This window comes from Echinops telfairi, unplaced genomic scaffold, assembly GCF_000313985.2.
Source record: "Echinops telfairi isolate 266 unplaced genomic scaffold, ASM31398v2 ScPeMD7_7400;HRSCAF=8409, whole genome shotgun sequence".
In the NCBI taxonomy this organism is placed as follows: Eukaryota; Metazoa; Chordata; class Mammalia; order Afrosoricida; family Tenrecidae; genus Echinops; species Echinops telfairi.
Window position 1 is genome coordinate 39,769,944 of NW_022111300.1, and position 13,647 is coordinate 39,783,590.

General features: G+C 39.0%; 1 protein-coding gene across 1 annotated transcript in view; it reads left to right on the top strand.

The window, feature by feature from the left end:
* Window positions 1-13,647, top strand: part of LOC101652384 (netrin receptor DCC) — a 363,431-nt gene that overhangs the window by 233,071 nt on the left and 116,713 nt on the right. Inside the window, exons 12-13 of the mRNA XM_045296053.1 lie at window positions 428-622; window positions 7,485-7,517. Of these exons, the coding sequence (XP_045151988.1) occupies window positions 428-622; window positions 7,485-7,517 (228 nt within the window). The remainder of the gene's footprint in view (window positions 1-427; window positions 623-7,484; window positions 7,518-13,647) is intronic.

Consider the following 13,647-nt stretch of genomic DNA (forward strand, 5'->3'; position numbering starts at 1 on the left):
TTTCAGCGGATATTTATTAGTTAGCACCAGCCAAAATAAATATTACTTATTTTCATTATTGGACCACAATGAAAATTATGAAGACTTGCTATCTATGTTTTATATTTTTCATCATGCTTGTACAGTAGAGCCAACCATTAACCAGGATTTATTGGTAGGAGAAAGACTACATTTTTAAACGTGACAGATATTTGTTATTTCTAATGGCCTATTCCGTTTCCAGGTTCCGTACATTCAAATGATATTTATCTAATCTTTACCATATGAATAAGACATCTTTACATGCAAATTGGAATACGGCAGTTCATAGATTGTGAATATACAATCATCATTGCTGATTTTACTTGGGAAACAAGGGTATTTGGAAGCAGCATGACAGCATGCAAATCAGCGCACTCAACAAAGTCCCATTCATCTCTTTATGCAGCTTACATCTTGTTTTATACTTTGGACAAGAACATACCAATAGATGACTGGATTATGGAAACAATCAGTGGCGACCGGCTCACCCATCAAATCCTGGATCTCAACCTTGACACCACGTATTACTTCCGAATCCAAGCGCGGAATGCCAAAGGAGTCGGGCCTCTGTCAGATCCCATCCTCTTCAGGACTCTGAAAGGTTTGAATATGTTCTTATGGCCTTGTGGTTATAAAATAACTTTGGGGTCTGTGTTAGAAACTGTCCTTCGCCTTCTCTGTTGGCTACAGCATACACTCAAAGTAAATTTACAGTGTTCCCTGTTAGGGACCTTATAACAATCGGATGCCTATTAAATTGGGTCGGAAGTTGGACAGAGTGTGATGCTTACTGACCCTCTCACTTCCTCTACCCCTTCACTGGTTACAGGAGAGAGTGCCATGATTGCTTTTTGTGTATTGTTGGTTGGTTTTAAAAAATAAAATAAAATAAAATGTACCCTGTTAGGCTCAAAGTCAGCCCATGAAAGAAATAGCGATTGTGCTACATTTTCTGACATTCCCACAAAGCAGAAACATTTAACCTGACTGATTCCAGGTGCAAGCCTTTTTGGAATGTTGTATTGATTTCTCGTGTTTGGGCTCTATTCAACATATAATGAAAGCTTTCATCCACTTGTAAAAATATAAAACGGTCCAATTTAAAAGCTTCGAATTATTTAAATGGGCATACTTTTGCTAACTTTAAATGTTTTCTTTCAGGAACCATTGTCCTACTATATTAAAATAAATCTGGATATGGCAAGGCAGAAAAGTTCCAAAAAGTTTTAGGAGTTTATTTTAATAATCCAGGTTAGCAACAATGACAGAAAGAAAGAAGGAAAATCAGACACTGTGATCACTAGAAGAAAATTCCACCAGCTGAAAAGGACAAAAATTCCTACTCAACTTAAGGGCTCATAAAAATAAAATAAAATAAAATCCATAAAGAAAAATACTAAGGTCCAAGAATAGTGATGGCATCAAAGTAATTTTCATGTAGGCCTTTCAGAGCGCAGCATTATTTCTCCTGAATGAAAATTGGTTTCAAGAGTCTTTATGATTAGGCCATTTAGAATAATTTGAATGTTCCATAATTGGCATTTAAAGATACAGAGTAAGGCATGAAGTTGATTGTTCTGAAGAGGAAGAGCTTGGTTCTTAAGCTGATATTTTGTCTGTATATCAGGATGACCACTTGACAACGCATGGTGGCAAGCCCTGAGAAATTAAAAACACATGAAGGATTGATATCTCATCCTGTTGTTTTCCAACCTAAAGGAAGAATATTAGCATACTTCAATAGTCCGTTTCCCATTCTCCTAGGAAAACTATCCTAATAAACCATGGACATTTGAACCTGGATTAGTGGGCTATTTAGAAGAGTTGGAATCAACTCGACAATGTCTGTATGTTTTGTGGGGGTTTTTTTGTCATCCGAAAGTCTGCCAAGATCCCACGAATGAGCCTTCAGCCTAAGGCGCCTGCTGTTCACAGTGACAGAGCCACAGCTGGGAAAGGAGCAACAAGGAGAAGAGATCACTTCCCTCGATTTCGGTCTGGAGGACCTCATGTCTAAAACAAGTTTCACCCCAGAGAATCCACTGAAAGGAAACTTTGGGGGAGCGTGAAGTGTAGCTAATGTTTTGTAAATGCTCCATCTTTAGCTACACACAAGTACCAAATTAATTTCATGCTCGCAATGTGTGCCAACTACGAGATCTCAGGGAGGGTTTAAGATGACTCAAGGCATCCAAGTGTATTAAGCAACAGACTGATGAGTTATGATGGGATTTACAGGCCCAGATTGATAACCATACTGCCAATTATTTAACGAACTCAAAAGTCCTTTTGGTACGATGTTTTCTAAGTGCCATAAGCTCTTCTGATGACTTATTTGTAGAACTGAGGACTTGCTTAGGAAGTTGTTACCAGTCATACACAGTTATTTTTGAATACTTAATTTGAGTGATTATCATCTACTGTAAGTATGTCCTACTTAATTATAATCTACTGGATTTTTAAAAGGAAACGTTCTCTATATGGTAAGAAAGGTTTCTGATGTCTTGAGTACATTATAAATTATACAGAAATATTGATATATACCATCAATATTAATAATCAACAGTGTCCAGACATGCATCTTACATGTTACATACCATAACAAATGTTCTAAGGCTAATAGATAACTCATCAGAGATTTGAAGCTACAATGACAAAGACTTACATATAGACATAAAATAATTTGGTTGCTCAGAGATTTGAAGTGTTTACTTCACAGAGCTGTTTCAAGACATAAGGGCTCTAGTGTGTCAGAATATTATTTTATTTGGCAGAGAGAAAGATTATATATATGATATATATATAAAATCCTGAAGCTGAGGACGCTCCCAGTAGTCTATGGGACAATATACAAGGGTTTTTACTGAAAATGAAGCCCTAGGGAGGTGTCCACACGCTTCATTCTTTTATATCCAGTCTTTGCAAGATGGTAATGTTATCTACTACTATTTTGTCTATGAGCCAACCAGACAAAGGGTCACTATGAATCATAATGGACTTTATGACAGCGATTTGAGTTGAGTTTATATTCACATATATATTGTGGTATGTCTAATTTTTTTTTTCTTTGCAATGTTAAGAGAATATTTAGTTTAATTCTATGACCATATAGGATTCTACTAAGACCCACTGCCCTCTCCAAAATCTCCCCCAGGGTCTCATTAGTCTAGCCACACACTATTGTACCATATGAGAGGGATGTCTGTCTATCACATGCTTTGTTCTTCAATAAAATAGGTTTCTTTATGTTGACCTATCCAGTAATTGGAAAAGAGAATGCCCTGGCAGAATAGATAGACCACAGAGAGTCCTGTGGAGGAAGGAGGTCATGTACTACACCAAAAATACCATCTCAGCAGTGAAAGATCGAGAGGATGTGAGCTGTTCTGAAATGTGCATTTTTCCTAGCTAAGGATTTTGCACTGAAAGCTCAATAACAGCATACAAAGAGGCTCCATCTTCTAATTCATTTCAAATTAATTTCATCTTCAAAAGCATGTAACCAAATCTGTGATTTTTCTTATTACATTATGAGAAACACTATTCATCTCTAATATAACAGAACTATTAAAATCCAATTCCCTGTTTGGAAATATTCTTCAATGGATAACCTATCTTGAGACATTCAACATTTCTCACATTATATACAGTCCAACTTTGCCAATAAAACAAGACAAAACAGAACATAAGATTGAGGATGGGGTTGTCTACTATAACCCCTAATCATTTGTCACTGGCTAAAAATAAAGCTTCTTAGGCTGTAAACAGTGCCTGGCATGTGATTACAGATAGAGGGAGAACAATGAATTAGAGCCATGTTCTTCCTCCTTCTACCAGAGTGTGAGCAGCTCTCTCCTAAATAGGAAATGCTGAATACAGGAGTGTCTCTGGTGTGTCCTGTTGTGACAGCCAAACCTTTAAACATCGTGGAGAGCTTAGACATGCATGATCCGGAAATAACATTCCTCATTCCTGCAGGACACTTGGAGGGTAGTTCCTATAGTATAGTGCCCATTGAACATCCACCTGAGGAGGATCCCAAGAAAAACCCTGTGCTGTCTGTAAACTATGTAGAATAGAGTTGCCTGTTGAAAGCATTTTTCATTACCTTTCCCTCTCCATCAGAAAGTGTACTTTGAGAAGCTATTAGTCTTCAATGGAAAAAGGGAGCGAAAATCAATTTGAAAATTAAAATTTTATGACTAGGTTAGGCTAGATTAGAGAATCCCATAAACTAAAATAAACCATAAATATTTATGTGATATAAAAGATTGTTCATAAGATTTAAGTTTATAGAATCTCGATATAATGAGTAAACACGTATGTATACCTTTTTCCAAAGAGTATTCCAGATTTCAAGAGTTCACTACTACTACAGAATTCAAAAGACAACTTTTCTGGAATATCCTTTTCATAGACTCTGCTGACATATATATTTAAAACGAAAAGAAACTCATTGATCCTGGGATGTGAAACCCTACAATGTAGCGTGTTCATCTGAAAAAGGCTTTTGTTCACAGCATCCATGTTTGAGTCCTTTTTTTCTGGACAGGGTTTTTGTGCTCTTTCAAAAAAGGAGACTACCACTTGTAGAACATAAACTTTAAAATATTTTATAATAAATAGCCGTGTATTTCCTATGTAGAGATGATCATGCATAATGAAAGATTGACTTGTTAATAGATTATATTTTTTCCTGTATTTGAACTCAATCCAAAAAAAAACAAAACTCACTAACATGGAATCTAAACTGACTCCTAACAATACTTTAGGACAGGGCAGAAATGTACTTGTGGGTGTCCCAGACTAGCTCCTTACAAGAGTAGGAAATCTGATCCTTGTCCCGTGGAGCGGCTGGTGGTTCAAAGTGCGCATCGTGCCATTGGCAGCACTATTTGTCATCTACGATGCCACCGAGACGCCTCATGAATTGAACTAGAAAATACGAAACTGGCAAGCGGAATATCATAAGTATCAAGTGTGAGTTGAGTTGAGTCAAACTGAGTTGAGTCTGCTGAGTTGCGTCTGAGTGGAGTCATTAGCTGAACTGAGTCTGCCCAGAAAACGCAAGTCATGGACAGTGAAAAGCATTGCCATTCTGTTGATTCCAGCTTGCAGCAAGCTCACAGGACACAGAACTGTCCTGCAGGTTTACAAGGCTGCAATCTATAAGGAAACAGACTGCCTCATTTTTCTGACCACCAGCTAGTGGTTTCCAAAGACCTTTGGGTTAGCAGTTAAGAATTTAACCTTGATTTCTTTCAAGGGTTCCTTTAAAGCAGGTCTTCTAACTGATCCATTCTGGTTCCACTCCCTGCTGAGAATGTGCATTCCCATCCTGGTATACTGAATTAGAATCTGCGTTGAACAAGATCCTTCACTCCTCCAAAGACCTTTCTTGCAAAGGATGGTTGAAATCATTCTAATCAAGAGAAACTGAATTTAGAACATCATCTCCACCAAAGTCTACACTGGTGAAAATAGCACAATTTCTGAAATAGTAATCATATCAGAGGTTTAGTTCTTCTATAGTTACATTTGCTTAACAAAGAAGGCACCTTTTTTAAAGCTGTAGAGATATTATAATTTCGAAACAATCATTCTAAGACCATTTCTCATAACTCATCTGAAGTTGACAACTTCTCAAGGTGTCATGCTGTATCAGGTTGTATCCTGTACTTATGAGAGAACTATGTTGGTGCGGTGGATAAAGCCACTTCTTGGAAGGAAGAGGAAGCAGTTTACTTAAGGACTAATTCAAGTACTGTGATAGGGCGTTAGCCTACGCTGGCCCAATATTCGTCTCTCAACAACGCTTTAAAAAATTAGTACCAGGGATTAATCAAAGACAAAATTAATGAAAGATCATTTTGCCCCAGGGGGATGATCTATAAAACTCTCTACCATAAATTACCAAGGAGGTTTTGAAATGAAGCCAAAGGCAGAGAAAACCAAAAACATAGATCCAGGAATGGGTTTGGGGCTCACACTAAATCTGGTCTCATATGAATTCCTAGCTCCAATATAAGAATAATTCATTCTTATATATATCATGGTCCTGCTCAATACCACCCTCAGCAAGGGAACACAAACTATATGGGTGTTAGAGCAAAGTGTAGTAAATAAATTAGATGGTGCCTGGCTATCAGATAAAATAGTGTCTGGGGTCTTAGAGACTCGTTTCCAAACAAGCAGCCATCTAAGTGAGATGTCAACTAAGTCCACATGGAGGAAGCACACCAGCACTAGTGACTGAAGAAGTATAAATCTTATCATCTGAAGTGGAAGGAGGGAATAGTATTAGAGTCTAAGTTGTGAGACTCTGATTTGCAGAAGGCTATAAATGACAGTGGGAGCCCAAGATCCATTTGTGAGATCCACATAGGAAATAAGCCTCTGGTGATTTCCCTCTCCCCATACTAGAGGGATAGGAGGAAAGTGGTTACCAAATAGAGCGCTTTGGAGATATGACTATAAAAGTTGAAAATGAGAAACCTGACTTACATAGTGAAAACCTTGTCAATTGCTCCCCCTCTGATGCACATTAGGCCTGATCTGGTTTTCAAGAGTGTCTGTATTTGGTTTGTTTTTTGTTTGTTCATATTGGAGTTTATCTCAGATGTGTTATGTCATTGGGAGTGACCCTCTTGAATTTTTGTGATATATTTTTCTGTTTTTCAGTATAGGATACCCAAAATAGATGACCCTGTAGAGACAGCAAGTAGAATAAGGGTTTCTGAAGCTGTGTCAAGGAGTTCAAGAAGGAAAAAGAATGTGTTAAAAACTGATTGTGGCAGTAATTGTACCATACTGCTTGATGCGATTAAACTATGAAATGCTATCCGTGTTCATTCCCAATAAAATGGTTTTGGGAAAAAACTTTTTAAATAGACTCAGAAAACCTATGAAGTAGTTCTACTCTGTCCCGCGGGGTGACTGTGAGTCAGGATAAATGAAAAGGAGGTGGGCTCTGAGTTGGGTCTACTTAAGACAAAAACTAAACGAACTACCTGCCATCAAGTTGACGCCAACTAACCCTTTGGGACAGACTCGTTCTAGGGTCTACCTAAGATAGTTTATCGTTTTACTTTATCCAGGTGAGAATGCGTTCAGTTCTCGTTTTGAAAATATCAAATACATGAAATAACGTCCTTAATGGCTTGCATCTTTGCATAATGATTATTCTGACTTTATGTTTAAAGGACTGTGGTGAACAGCGCATATTTTAGAATGCATTTATACAAGCAAGATGATGTCTTTATTTTTATTCCTCCGACTTCCGTAACAGAAATCATTCCATGAGTCTTTGAGTACACGAAACCGCAATTCCTTATCAATTTTATTTCAGTAGGGCATTGACCTGGGTATGACAACTTATGAACAGAACTGTTGATTTGCTGTGTCAGGCTGATTGCTGGAAATTGTCAAAGTCAAATAATATTATTTCTTTCTTTCCCCCACAGTGGAGCACCCCGACAAAATGGCTAATGACCAAGGTACGGTGGCTCAATCTGTCATTTCCCCCTTACTTAAATCACTTCTATCTGTTAGACTTGTCAGCCATTACTTTGCATTCCTCCTTTCACCTGGGCCATACACCTGAAGGAGCAGAAATTGGCGTGATAATGAATCTTGTTAATGAATTTCTGCTTGGCTGAGGCTGTGGCTCTGATAGGGAAGATGTAAATTTACTTGAGAGGAAATTGTTTTGTCTCTATTCTGAAGGACCAATTAAAATGTCAAGCTTCTTGGGATGAAATAAATTTTTGGTCTCTGTCTGCACTTCTGAATAATTCACATTAAGTATAATTAAGCTCAGCATAATTTTCAAGCTGCGCTTGCACCCTTCCATGAGCTATGGGTTAAAGTTCGGTAGCTCAACAGAGAAAATCCATAAATCACATGTGCTTTTCCTCCGCAACGAGTGGCTTTTAGTTAATAAAAACAAAGTTGGGTCAACTCTTTTTTAGGGCATTATCATTACTCAATTTAAACCTGAAAGATTTTCATTCAGTGACTCAGATGCTGGTCTGACTCGGAGTATTTTATGCTCCGCCCCTTCTTTTACTAAAAGCTAATTTATGTCAAGAAATAAGGATTATTTGGTGAAGCGCAAAATGGAGATGAATGAGCATTATCCAGCGGCTCTTAAGTAGACATGAATTCGGAATTCCCATGATTATTACTGATATGCCATGAACTAATTGATATGAGGTAGACCACTTGGTAAACTAAGATTTGATTATCTGTAGATTTGGATGATCAGTAGACTGCTAAGGGAGACAAAGAATGGTTTATGAGTTTTTACTATTGTTCTGATATTATATTTCAGGAATGGTAGGAATGGGAAACACTAGTTACTAGTATAGTCAGGATCCTCAGTGTATGTCAATTCAGAGTCTATAACTCTTGTACTTTGTCTCCTGCTCTGAGCATCTATTGTCACAGAACTCATTTTCAAACCTCGTGTCTCAGAAGACACATGTTCTGAGATTCAGGAAGGGACATTGTTTAAAAACTCCAACATGACACTTTTACCTTTTGATAGAAACCACACTACTCAATAAATTCCCATTTGCTTCTGGCTTCTTTTCAGTTTGGCTTAGTTTAGTGGGTTTTGTTACTGTCGTTGTTATTATTATTTTTGATATATTTTAGTTAATTGCTTTGTTTAGTGATCTAAGTACCATTTGTATTTTGTCCATTGGCAATTTTATTAAAAATGAGTAAATCATTCCCTACTCCCCCTAATTACATCATATCCATGGATGTTGATCTGAATATCTTTTGACTTTCATATCCACCATGAAATCAGATCAACTATTAGGAGCACAAGGAATCCCCTAAAATATGTCCAGGGTCTGAATCTATTAATGTATTTGGACAATTATTCTTTCGATTTATTTAATATTACATAGGAAGATTTCATCATATAGCATGCTACTCAGTGTACTCTGCAATCATTGCACTTTTCATATTGAGAAGTTTCAAATTTTAAATCAAATAAAGTCACTTGTAAAATCCAGGGGGCTGATGACAGATGATTGAGTGGCTGTTCATAAGATCTTTAGACTCTTACAAAGAAAGTTGATAAATTGCACTACAGGGGAGCTGATAGCAATGTGAGTGTATTAGTTCCCCACTTGAGGGGAACTAATGACAGATTTATAGGTTAATGGATACATTGAATAGTGTAAGATACTGCAAAAAAAAAAAAAAACACAAAAAAACAACCCCAAACAGTTCTGTATAAACAAAATCCGTTTTCTGGGTTGAGAGCCAAGTGCATTGATAAATAACCGAGATTAAACATCCTTCTCATGTGGATAAAAATAATAGGAAAACGCTATTCTGAATGCTTCCTCTGCCAGTACATTCAGAATAAGGCCCGAGAGAAAAATTCCTCTTAGGGAAGATTTGGTACCCTGGGTCATCGTTAACCTTATAAAGACGAATCCTCACTAGGGAAGCAGGAGGTGGCATTTGTAAGAAGAATAAACACGTTTTGATTTTTCTCTGAAAAGCGTTAGAAGGGAGAAGGGCATCATACTTAGGCAGGCAGAGAGTGAGCAAATAAAGAGGAAGCCCTTCCGGGAGAGGGCTGGACCCCATGAGTACAATGACGGACTGCGACTAGAGAAGATCCTGAGGGTGCTGTAGGTGCAGGGGCTCTCTGAGAGGCACGGGGCCCGCCAGACCGAACCACTGCAGCTGTCTTTGCAGGGTCTTGTCGTAAATGATTGCTCTGGAAATCCAAGATTGGCTGTGAGAAACAGAGGTGAAAACAATAATAAAAACAGCAAAAAAAATTAGTTAGATGGGAATCAGATCTGATTTGGAGAAAATAATTTCCTTTGAATAATATTAGTGTTAGCATGGACATGCTAAGCCGTTTATACCGAAGTCTTTATTGAATTGCATTTTCCTTTCTTCCAACTGTTTTCCAGCTTTTTTAATGCCAACCTAGTCTTCAGTCCCTCTCATTGTTACCACGCAACACTGTGCTCGTGTGCTAGGCATTTCTCTAGCCTATTTTAGGAACAAAGTGAACAGTAAACTTGACAGTAACTCAAGGAGTAGTCAGATTGACCAATTTTTAAAAAATGGAGGGCAGGGTAGGTTAGGAAAATGACTTGGACTATGCCAATTAAAAAAAGAAGGATCTGTTTTAGATCTTTAATATATACGTCTTGTCAATCTATGTAAGTGTTTATGAAGGTAAAAGTAACCCTTTATCAGATACTTAAACAGCAGACATTGCTCGAAGAGCTTTGCATGTATTGGGTCTTTTAAGCCTCATAACAGTATTAAGTGAGGACTACTATTGCTATCATAGTATTCAATGTATCTGTGAAGAAGACATAGAGTGGACGTGATTTTTCTGCACTCAAACAACTATAAGTAGAAAGGCCCTAATGCCAACCCAGATCATGTATTCCAAAGCCAGTTAGCTTAACTAAGTCCATCCATCACATATCCTTTAGTCGACATGTACATATACAGCCACACACATGTATTTGACACAGCCGAGCATATGCTGCATTTGAAGTTGTGTGGACTGATAGTTCCTTCCTCTCTGTCTTTGTGAATATTCTGAAAAGCAAGGTAAAGAACTCTTTTTTTTTTTTTTTAATCCCTGTGCACTTCACCGCTTCTCTCGTGGGGGAACGGTAAAGAACTCTTAATCTGAGGTCATTTTGATAGTGGAAACCTCAAGAGTGAACACTGAGTCTAAGTGTATGATTCTGACCATTTTTTGAACCTCGGAAACACAAAGAGAATATGCAGTCCACCTTCAAAGGGAACTGAGCTCACCTGCGTGGCTCAATTTTTCAGCCAAGGAATAGACAGGTCTGTAAGGGGAACAATGATACTAGTGAGGTATGCATACCTTAGAACAGTGGTTCTCAACCTTCCTAATGCCATGACCATTTAATACCGTTCCTCCCGCCCAACTATAAAATTATTTTCATTGCTACTTCGTAACTGTAATTTTGCTACTGTTATGAATCAGGCGACCCCTGTGAAAGGGTCATTCAACCTTCAAAGGGGTCGCGACCCACAGGTTGAGAACCGCTGCCTTAGAATAATTTGAAATCAAAAGGACGGCATTTACCCTAGGACAAAGTTCTGAGAGGTTAGGAAAGAAGGAAACATTGAAGTAGGGACTTGGGGAGGAAGCGAGATAAGAAACATTACATGGCGGTGAATGCAATCAATGAGATGAAAGAAAATGGGTATGCTCTGTTGAATGCAAAACTGATCTGCTCCATAAAGCCTTCATCCAGCTTACAATGAAGGTGCTTTTGTTGGAAAGGAAAGTGTTTCTTTCACTCCTCTGATCTTGTTCCCATTTTTCTCGAGATCCATAAGCAGAAGGAAAACGTTTTGTTCACGGTCACACACAGAGTTGTTGGCTGAGTTGGAATCCCAGCAAGTGTGGGTGTGTGCCTAGGAGACAGTGTGCAGTGTCCCCATGTCGATTGCTCCTCTGCTGAAGATGCAGCGCACTTTTTGCTGCTCCAAAATAAATGGAAACCCTTTAGAGCTGCACAAAGATACCTCATAGACAATCCCTTTGTTTTGGGGGTGACGTGGGGTCAAGCTGTAACTATGGCATATGACTGCATCTGGAAAGGGATTATTAGGTCAACTTTTAATGTGAAGAGATTTTTAAAATTTGAATCCTGCTCTTCCCTTTAACATCCACATGTTTTTTCATGTTGAAGGGTCTGGAGGTATGAAAAGCAGTATTCTTAACAGAAACACAAATGTTTGCAATGGCATATGTGTTTCCAAGCCTGCCCATTGTGGCAAAAGAGTAGGTGCTGTGGCGATAATACAGCATACAAATGAGAGTAAGGTTCTTATGGAAATGACCTGCATCGTTGCTCAGATGAATCATAAAGAAAATGCTCGCTTTGAGCATTCACAAGAGTCTTTGCTTCTGCACAGCCTTCAGATGGGTGACTGGAGATTCTAGGCCTGGGAAAGAGACATAAATTCCGTTTATAGATAGTTTAGAGATCTAGAAAAAGAAGACCTGATGTGAGCAGCCTTCCCAATAGGGAGAGCAAATGACTCTCTTTCAATTACAGCAATGGCTGGTAGCGGTTGACAGGCCCTTAGTCACCTCATCTGTGCACTAAGGGCCCTGGGGTAGAATTAGAGACCTTACCTTCTGGTTCAGTCCTGAGCTGCAGTGTGACTCTGGACATACCTTTTTTGAGCATCCTTACCCGTAAAACTCAAGTATTTATCCCAGATGATCTTTGGTTCCTTTTGATATATAAAAGTCTTTAGGTTTGGCATTAGAGTTCAAATAGCGTCTTTACATAGTGGAATAACTCACATTTACTACCTGCCTACCATGTGCCAATCACTTTTCTGTTCACTTTGCATGTACAGCCATGGCTATGTTGTTTTCATCCTATCTTGAAGGATATTGAAAATGAGGCCCAGGTTAAAACTTCCCAAAGCGTCACTCTATGTAAGTGGATAGGCTGTTTGAGGCTCCAAAAGAGACCCCAATTTCAAATATCATTTCATATTTGAAAAGGCGAGTATTTATTAAGTCTTAAAAGGGGCAAAGGCACAGGCACATCATCCAGACGAGGGAGACCATTAGCACATGATCAAAATGGCTTCTGGAGATTCACCGTTGGGACACTAGTTAAGGAAGGCATGCAACAATGGGAACTGTCACAAATTCAGAACTGGTGGCAAGGAAATATATCAAAGTTACAGGTGGGACGACAAAAGCAGGAATGGGACCAGGATTGGCACACATACATTGTTAGGTAGAAGGGCTTACAAAATCAATCCAGGGTCTTCCGACCGAGACAGTGATAGGGCATTATTTATGACCACGTAACCCCCTAGATTATCCCAGACTATCCCCAGTATGATGACCGCTTTCATGGACACACCCAAGAAAGCCCAGAAGAGACTCTTCCCCCCTCTGGGCTGGCTGGAGAGGAGTGGAGGTAGTCTATTTCCCAGTGCACTCTGCCTGAGGCCAAGGTTATCTATGTACTTGATTATCTACATACTTGGTCAGGATTATCTAGTCCATATCACATTACATTTGATCAGAAGGAGTTCAATAGAGGCTTCATCTATGTGGGGAATTCTGCAAATGGATTTGGGGCTGTCACTTCCCTCCACAATCTTTTGCACAGAATTTAAGCTATAGTAAAAAGCTGTCCCGTCCAGCGGGAACAGCAACGTGGGTCCTGGATAGAGAGAGCAGGACACGAAGAATGGGCAAGAGACAGGAGGCTGAGCGGTTCTCTATTTTTCCACAAGCCGCAGCTTATAAAGGCAAGAAGGAAGGAAGTGCCCGTGGTGCATGCAAATCAGGCTACTAATGACAACGCTCAATCAGAAAGCTACAAAAGCGCGCCCCAGCGTTAGTGGTCAGCGCGGGAATGACATCACCTTATGCTAATTAGGTGAAACAGCATATGTGCTAACAGGGTGCTTGTTAGCCAATACGAATAAGGGAAAGGGTTAAGGCCATTTGGACTTTTCTGTAAGGCAGCAAAAGGAAATGGAAAGTCTCCACCCCGGCCTGAGGCCTGAGGCTGAGAGCAAAGCCTGTTTATGAGATCTTGGCTGAAGGGG